Genomic DNA, 9,778 nt, shown 5'->3' with positions numbered 1-9,778 from the left:
AATAAATAGATTAAAATAATATTTCTTAATAAAAGATAAAAGTAAAGTCAATAACAAAAACAAAGACATTTGTGGATTTAACAAAATAAATAATTGACTTCTAATGGAAAAAAAAGAAAGTGAATTTAAGAAAAAGATGAAAAGAAAAAAAAAATAATTAAGACAAAATAAAATTTTAGAGTGACAATAACATTATATAGATAAATTATTATATAGATAAATATAGAATTAGCCTGGGCTCCGTCTTCGGGTTGTGGTTTGGTTTCCCAAGTTATATAAACTTTCTTATACAACGTATAAGAAAAAGTTTTGATTTTTAAAGGTACGATGGTTATGCCTTTCACTGCTTTGCCGCTGGAGTAGACGGCGACTTAGTTGTTGATTCTTTGTACATAAAATCCTTTCCAAACTAAAATTTCACGATTCTTAAACATAAAAACATCATAAACACTGAAAAGTAAGCAATGTTAGGAACACTTAAACTTCATTTGACAAGGTCCATTAGGTTGGATAGAAAGTTAAAGTTGAAAAAAATGGGAGAACCAGAAAAGGAGAGAGGATAGTAAGGAGAGGTCGGGAAAAGGGGGTTAACAAAGGAGAGTGGAAGAGAGCCCTTTTAATTATAAATGGGGGAGTTGGTAAACAAGGGATCAGAAGTGTGATGTATAGGGTGTGAGATCGAAAGTGGGAGTGTCAGAATGGGTGGAAAAAAAATTGGCGAATCAGAAATTGGGGAGTGTCAGAAGTGGGAAGGTCCCCTCTTCTTTAGGTGCCATCGAATAAACCAATGGCGGGATGGTTAAAAAATGATTGTTTATTGGGTGGGAAAAGTAGAGGGGACATACAAAGGGGAGTACAGAAAGGCAGTGCGAAATTAGTAGTTACCGGAAAGTTTGGACTCCATGTTTTTTTTTCATTGACATTTATCAATTGCTTTCAGTGAAAGGAAGTGGAATAAATACTTAATTGCTCACAGTAATTAATTTTAAATTAAAGAGTAAATTAATTAAAGAACTGTCCACGGGTCAGTCACCTCTCTCCTCTGCCATAGTATTAATTAAAATAAATATATTTTGCGCAAATTTACATTCAAAGAATTAATTATTGCAAATAATCACAATTAAATTGTCACATGAGCTGTTGAACACAAATATGGATTAAGTTAAAGGTGAAGTTTCGAATTATTCAACACTTTAAGGGAACTTTAACTTTCTGGTGAGGAATAACAGCGTACTTTTTAATCTTAACTAATCAGACAAAGTAATCTGTTATATTCACCAAAACAGTGATAGAGCTTCCCATACTGAGTTAAATATCTTAAAACTCCAGTTTTGAATTACACCATTTATGCATTTAAACTTTCATATGGTCATTAAAAAAAATTTTGTTAGCTCGCCTCTAGATCACAGCCAATATTTGTGTAGGTTGAACGAAAGTTTTCATTTTGACAGTGTAAACATTTCTTAAAATCTGATTCTCCGATGCAGAAAATTAATATTAATAGTGTTTGATTTTTCAAATTTCAAAAAGTAATATTCATATGACAAATAATATAATATACTGACACTGCAATCCACAATAAAATTCATAACATTTTCTTTGTTTCAGGCTGCCAAACATTTGGCTTCGTTGGCGGAATGACGGGTACCTGCTCCATCATGACCCTAGCAGCCATAGCCTTGGACAGGTATTACGTGATCGCCTACCCTCTCAACAGGGGATACCACACGACCAGGATGAGGGCCTTGGTATGGATAGTCCTCATTTGGTTGTATTCCGCTGCGTTCTCCGTCTTACCCATCGCAGGGGTCGCCGGCATCAAGCCCTACGTTCCTGAGGGCTTCCTGACAAGCTGTAGCTTCGACTACTTGGACGAGAGCGAGAACAACAGGTTGTTCATCTTCGGCTTCTTTGTGGCAGCTTGGGTAATGCCTTTTAGTATCATCATCTTCAGCTACATAGGAATCTGCCGAGCGGTCCTTGTAGTCAGCTTGGCCACGAGGAAGGGCCAGGAAAAAGAGAAGAGAAAGAAGGAGCTGAGGCTAGCCGTTGTCGTCATTGTAGTCATCAGTTTGTGGTTCGCCGCATGGACTCCATACGCCATTGTCGCACTTCTGGGCATTTTCGGCCAGAAACACCTTATCACTCCTCTAGCATCGATGGTACCGGCTATTTTTTGTAAATCTGCATCCTGTGTGGATCCTTTCGTATACTCGCTCAGCCACCCGAGATTAAAAAGTGAACTGTTTAGAGCCCTGTGCCCAAAGAAGTATGCCATGGAGAGGGCTGAGACCCACAAAACTATGTGGAAGATGGAAGGGTCTCGAGGTTCTATGAGCAGGAGAGATTACCAAACATCTTTCAGGAACACCCATCAAGAAGAACTTATAGACCTTGAAAGCATAGGGGAACCTATGAGAAAAAGATCATCATCTTCATCTAGTCAATGCCAGAGCAGAGATGTCAGTGTCAAAAGTATAGATGGTATGGTAATTTAATGTCAATAAATATTCTTTTTGATAAATGTTTCTTTTTTTTACTCTCCACTTTTAGAGAATTAAATGATTTTCCTTACTTTTGATATAGACTTTATATCTACTTTAAAAAAATATTTTATCCTACTTTCCTAACTGAATTGGTTTAATTATTTAAATAAAAAGTGCTCTTATTAGTTTTTTTTTTTGTTTTTCCAGTATAGAATAAAAAGACAATACTGTAAAGAGTAGGAATATCTTGTCTTAAACTTTGGTTTAGTTTGATCAGAGACGAAGCCCAGCAGAGTGGGGCAAAACGTTGGTTAAATAGTTTTTCTAATATTTTGTAGCTTTATTGACCACCACCCAGACTATCTTCACACAATCTACTTCATACAGTCACTATCTTCTTCCAATATTGTAAAGTATTCTAAATGAGTTAAAATTTATATAGAAAACCAAAAGCCACCTCCTGTAAAGTAGATCAAATTTGTTTGCTTTTTTTAAAGTAAGTTAAATTTATTTTTCTTGACCTCAGAAACCGTTAAATATGAAATTTCATAAAAACTTTCATACTAAGGTAGGGTGCATCAAATATAAAATACATTCATAAGCAAAAATTCAGCTTTCCAACAGTTGTAGTAACGATGCAGTTATGAATAATTTTCAGGAGCACGGAATATCGGTAGAAATAAATCCTCTGAAAATTTCTAATTGTAACTTGTATCAAAATAAGTATTTAAGGATAACAAGACGCAGTATAAAAACCCTTAATATTTTCCCAAAAATGTTTTTTTTTACTACTGTACTACCTGTCTTTTGGTTTTGCAATTATTTATATATTTAAACTAATTTAATAAGATCAATGATTTGTTGTTTTTCTTAACAAAAAAAAAATCAATTGTTGAAAAAGAACTATTAAATACATGCAGAGCAAAGCAGGAATAAGATAATACACATAATTTAAAAACATTATTTTTTCAGCTCGAGCACATAGCCAATAACCCTTGAACTCAGGTCAAAGATTTTCTGATCCAGTATCACCTAAAAAAGTTCCATTGAAATCAGTAGTCCCACAGCCATAAACTCATTAGCCTCCCCTAGTTAGTTGTTTAATGAGTTTACAAGTAGAACAATCCTCAGATTTTAACTATATTAATTCGGACAACGTGGTAAAGTTTACTTATTCATTATATTTAATTTAATTTAATTTAATATTTATCAATGATAAACTATATATATTAAAAGGGTGAGTTATCTAATTTAAATTTAATTCTTCAACTATCGTTATTATAATTCGAATATGTAGGGATGAGTGGTTGTTTAAAAATAATTGGATAATTTGTTAATGTTTTTGTGAGAAGGCAGTTAATTTTTACACATTAAATGATAGCTAGAGTCAAAATTGATGATTTTTAATAAATCATATTTTTGAGTTGTATTCGGAAGAAGAAGAAGGATTTCATCATATTGCTTCATTATTAACTAACCGAGTTATTTTTTTTATATACCTATAATATTAAGAATGATACCTGATAAAGCCCTGAAAGAATTTGCGAAAACAAAGAAACTAGGCTCTATCATCTCTATACAGTAGAAACAAACATTATAGAGCTTCAAACATTATTACATTTATCCTTTCCTTGATAAAATGTGTAGTTTTACAGCAAATAAAGTAGAATCAATAGGAAGTACATTTCAAAAATAATAGACACAATATATAATCAAATACTTTTTTTTTTTCCCCCTACGCCAAAGGAGGCATTTATGCCATTTTGTTTCGAACATCCCAGTATAATTTAGCTTTGTTGAAGTAACTCCTGTCTGTAAACAAGTCCTCCGATGCCGCACATGCAAATATGTGATCACCAGTCATCTCACCATCTTCACACAGGACACAGTCTGAAGATTCAGCCACTCCTATTCTCTTCACGTGGTGCCGCAAATAGCCATGTCCAGTAGCCAACCTGAAGCATGCCACTGACACCGCTCTTAGTAAAGTCAATGGAGGGCACCTCATATGATCTAGAAATGCCGCCCAGTCTTGCCCTCACATTTTCCTCTACTCCTTTCCTCTGCTCTTTCAGTGATAGCGCTTCGGGCCATTTCTTTCGCATGTCCATGGTGATAGGAAGAAGTGGCTGTGGTTGGCTAGCCCCTAACCATGCAAGTCGATCCGCCTCCTTATTCCCAGGTATACCGCAATAGGCTGGAATCCACTGAAATACTTAAAGTATTGGTAATGACCAATACTTTAAGTATTTCTCTTTTACATTCTATAGATTTCCGGCATGCGAGAATTCTAGCATTAGTCGAGGGATGTCCAGACGCTATTGCCAGCAGTGCTGCCCTAGAATCCGACAGTAGAACTATCTGCTTTGTGCAGGCGTGAGTAAGCTTTTTTAAAGCTGAAGTAATAGCAGCTACCTCTCCATCAAAATTGGTAGATTTGCTCCACCAGGTGCTGACAGTTGGAACAGGCTACTATAGACACCTGCACCCGCATTTTTATTTGCCTCTGTAGCTGACCCGTGGGTGTATATATGGATCCATTCTGGCTCAGGGTAGTGCACGGCTATAGTGGCCAATGCCACAGTCCTCAGTTCTTCTGCTGGGGTCATAGGTTTGTTGATTGGCATTATTAGATCCAGCACTGTAGCATATGGACACGTCCAAACGCTTTGTTTAGTCAAGTCAGGCAGAGGCTCTCTTATCTCAAAGTTCAGGCCTTGGCTTGTGATAATGGACTTCGTTGTCTCAATAAATGTTAGCTGTGTTTTTAGTCACCTAGTATTACCAAGAGTGCTCAGTAATCACTAAGCATGCACTCGTAAAGGATGACGGCATTCATTTTTCGCCTATCTTTTAGGGAATCGATCTCTGCCTGCAGTTGCATGGCTAGGATCGGTGTCGATTTAGCCGCACTGGTAATAATCCTCAATGCCTTATTTTGAAATATATCAAGACGTCCCAGCACTGAATAGGTAGCTGTAACCATAATCCCAGAGACATATTCCAGGACTGGTCTTATATATGACCTATATGCATGTCTTAAAACCTCAGCGGTTGCTCCCCATTTTATACAGTCATTAACTCTAAAAAAGGAATTTTAAAATTGTCCTATGAACAATTCTTACTTCACAATAGAAAACAACAAATAATAACAAGATTAATACACACTTTTTTTTTAAATAAATGATATCCTTTAAAGTAAGAGAAAAGTGAAAAATAGGACTATATATTTTTATGGATAGAATCTTTAAAATATAAAGTTACACTTAAAATTTGGTTGGATCTTCAGTATAATTATAAAAACATCTTTGCAAGTAATGAAACCAGATCTTCCTGTTTGATTTATTTGTTGATCAACAGTTGTTATTTACAATTTATAATTAATACTTCTCTCTCTCTCTCTTCTGATCTACACTCTGTAATACATCATTACATATTTTTATTAGTCTCCAATAATATTAAGTATTATTGGATATAATTAATTATGTTTGATTAGAATCTATTAAGTAATACAATAATTAACCTTCAATCCAATCTATGTCATCTATGCAATTATTCATGTAATACTCAACTACCCTTGATCCATCCTTATTTAAAAACATGAAATAAAATTTATGAATGGCGCTTTTTCTCATGATACTGTTGACCATTCAAGAGGAAACAAACAAAAATATCTTTTTTTTTTTTAAATTACTGAGCTCAAGAAAACTTCCAATTAGAATATATTAATATTTTATATTTTGTACTTGTATAACATTTCAGGATTTATCCCATACTCATGTACTAATGTATCCTTAAATTGTAACAACATTAAATTTTATCAACAATTTTTATCTGTACGTAATATGTATACAATTAATATTTACCTCATATTTGAAAATCCATAAAGATATCTAATGATTTATTGCAGTGTCATTTTGAATATGGGGTATTCTTCCCTAATTTTAGAGATAATATAGACATGTACTATAAAGAACTATTGAATGTTTTGAGTAAAGGATAAAAAAATATATATATATAATAATATCATTTCACTAATGTCTCAAGAATTAATTTTAATCTCTAAGTCACACTACAAAAATTTAGAGATATAAAAACATTTCACAACAACCGTTGTATCATATAAAAACATTATTGTTGATTTGTAAAACCTATTGTAAAAACATTAGTTTCCTCTAGATGATTTTTTTAGAAAACAACAGACAGCGATAAACCTAATTAATTTGGCCAACTTTAAGATTTTAATGTTTATCAAATTTTCTTTTGGACTGATAATAGAATTACTTCAACCAAATACTTAATTTTAATTTGCTGTTTTTAAAGTTAATAACTTTAATTTGTTATCTTCATTAAAAGATACTAATATTTACAAATACACGAGGATCAAATAAAACTTTATATTACAATATGAAGAACTTGTTTTAAATAAAACTCACAGAAAGAAGCAATTCAAAATCAATATATAAATTTAAAATTCATATATTATGATGAAGTATTACAATTCAGCATAACATAAGAATATAATGAAAATCACTCACATAATTGAGGACAAATCCTGGAGACATCCATTTTATCATTTATATTCAGGGTCTTTCTTCTTTCTTGTCAGATCATTAAAAAATAAATTTTCATTTATGTAAGTATAAACATTCACACACACATACATATTAATTTTAAGTTACATATAAATTGGTAACAGATTAACTTATGGGAAATAAATGTATGGCAACTTGAATTTAAAAAAAAAATCATACCAACATCTAAAAAAAAAATTCACAAATAGATAAAAATGTAAGAATAATTGATTTTTAAAGTAAAACAACTTTAAATTATCATTACCATCAGTAAATTATTATCATTTTAAATTATAAAATTGGCAAATCAACGAGTAATGAGATAAATTGGGTGAATTGTTACAAACGGACTGGGGGGAGGGGGAACACCTAGAGCACCTAATTGCAAAGGGCGGGAGATCCAATGATGCATTTACACAAAGGTGTTGGAAATAATAGATAATTGAAAACTATAAGCCAAACGAAAAAGTCAAATTCATATGTGTTTAAGGGCAGTAAAAAAAAAAAATAAATAAACCCGGGAACCGCTGGAATTTAAGATTTAGTTTGGAAATACATATCAGAATCGAATATAATTATTAATTAATCGGAGAGGGAAGAGTTTTTTTCAAGAAACTAATTTAAACAATACGTTAAATTTAATAGAATTGTCAATGTTAGATTTTTGTTCTTTTTTTAAAAAAAGATGGAGTATTTTACCGCAATTGAGTTAGTTAAGGGGGTCCCTACTAGGTCAGTCAGAATGTTTGTAAGAGAAAAGATGGACGTTTAGATTGATCGTGCAGATGTAATAGTCATGACTTACCGAATTTTGAAATCTGATAATACAAAATTTAAAATAAAAAGGACGCCAGCGCTTTTTTTCATTTTAATTTGCCAAGCCAATGCCACAATGATGACTCAACAAGCTTTATATTTATTACAAACCGAAAGAGACATACATAGCTAAAGATTCTTACGGTTCGAAATTATCATTTACAAGAACGCGTCAGTCGGATTGATAGTGTTTGTGCCTTCGTGATTGAATCAATGTGGCTCATGAATGACTGTCATTCCGATTGATCTTATGTGGCCCCCCCCCTCCTCGCCTTTAGATTTGTGGAAGTTCCACTGTAATGGTGAAAGTGACAGCCACTAACATCATGTAAACTGACATTTACTGTACTATCAACCATCTGCGTGAGCGCGGCAAACTTACACCAAAGATTCTTGTTACATAGAACCCCTCTTAACTACACCTATCATGAAGGAAATCTAAATAACCGAACCAAAGAAAATATGATTACATTTTATATAAAACATAAACATTAAATTAAGATATATTCTGATAAAAGGTCCATAAAGGAGCCCATCCCAATATAAGCATTATATTGACTGTCAGAGGAATATATTGTGGATAGGCCTAAGTTTGAATACCAGTTGAAATAAAATGCAAATAAACAATAAAATTCAATATTGAGCCCTGACCTGGGGCAAAATAGTCCAACTGGTCTCCTCACACTCAATGTCTGTAAGTAAAAAAAGAAAACTTACAACATAATTACAAGAGGTTATAATTTTACATCAACATTTTTTATTCAGTTCTTATTTGATTTGCCAGAGCACTACCCTCTCAGGTAAATGGCCTGCTTGTAACAGACGTTTTTTGTTGTATTTTTTTTACTATCATAAATCTGCTTAAATATATGTATATATATACATAGAATTATATAAATATGGAAAAACATTAAGTAACTTTCTGCCCATAAAAGTACAAGCTTTGCGCCAGAGAATAGTCCCCTTTATTTTATTTTTTCAATATGTACTGATAAGTTTTTGTGGATTGGCTTCATAAGAAAGGTATATATTAAAACAAGCTTTGTTTGATAACTACCAACCATTATTATAGCTAAACAAACCATTCATTATATTTTTTTCATTGAAAATACTGTTAGCTGTGGCTTTTCAAACTTATATATAGTTTAATAGATTTTAATTATTATTAGAAAGAAATTATTACTATCTGATATACCCAAAATCAGTGACACCCTTCTTGGGCTAAAAGAATTTCAATTTAAAAAAAAAATTGTCTACCTAAAAATAATTTGCGACCCAATAAATCTAAAAGAGGCTGAATAAGTAGGTTAAGAAAAAAAAATGCTAACTAGATGTCCTATACAATTTTAATTCTTATTTTTTCTTCAATATTTTGAGTGGCATTAACTGGGGACACCTCAGCACCTAGTTTACACACTGCTGCCTTAAGTGGGGGCTAAGCATTAAGTTTAACCTTCAGTAAAATCTATCACAACACTTAAAATCCCTAATTACTTTACTTACTCCCTAATCTTTTTAATTCAGTGGTTTGGTGAACTCTAATAAAGGGATTATAATATTAAAACTACATATTACATTTATTCTGGTATCTTATTTTTACCATAACACATAATTTCCTTTCCAAAAGTTGGGGTGATTTGTTTCTGCTTAGTGATAGGACATCTCCATATAATAGACATCACAGACTCACCCAACAGGCCCTATGCTACATGAATAACCATATTTTAAAGTGTTTAGGCCTAAAGAAGATACAAACTAACTCCAACAAAAAGTCAACTTATGGCTGTGAGAGGAAAAATGAATAAATAGCCTACTTCCTGAGATATATGAAAAAAAATTCCAACAGTCTGAAGTACAGAACTTGCTGATCCATTCTTAATAATTCTCTTCATTCCACAAGGA

The 9,778-nt window shown here is 32.6% G+C and overlaps 1 protein-coding gene across 1 annotated transcript in view; it reads left to right on the top strand.

The window, feature by feature from the left end:
* LOC106685611 (opsin, ultraviolet-sensitive) overlaps nucleotides 1–2,498 on the top strand; it is a 101,456-nt gene extending 98,958 nt beyond the window's left edge. The window contains exon 3 of the mRNA XM_014428393.2: nucleotides 1,609–2,498. Coding sequence (XP_014283879.2) covers nucleotides 1,609–2,498 — 890 coding nt within the window. The remainder of the gene's footprint in view (nucleotides 1–1,608) is intronic.
* Nucleotides 2,499–9,778: the final 7,280 nt, after the last annotated feature.

The sequence above is a fragment of the Halyomorpha halys genome, unplaced genomic scaffold (assembly GCF_000696795.3).
Source record: "Halyomorpha halys isolate HHAL.00 unplaced genomic scaffold, Hhal_1.1 Scaffold717.1, whole genome shotgun sequence".
NCBI classification, from domain to species: Eukaryota; Metazoa; Arthropoda; class Insecta; order Hemiptera; family Pentatomidae; genus Halyomorpha; species Halyomorpha halys.
This window is presented reverse-complemented; position numbering and strand designations above follow the sequence as displayed.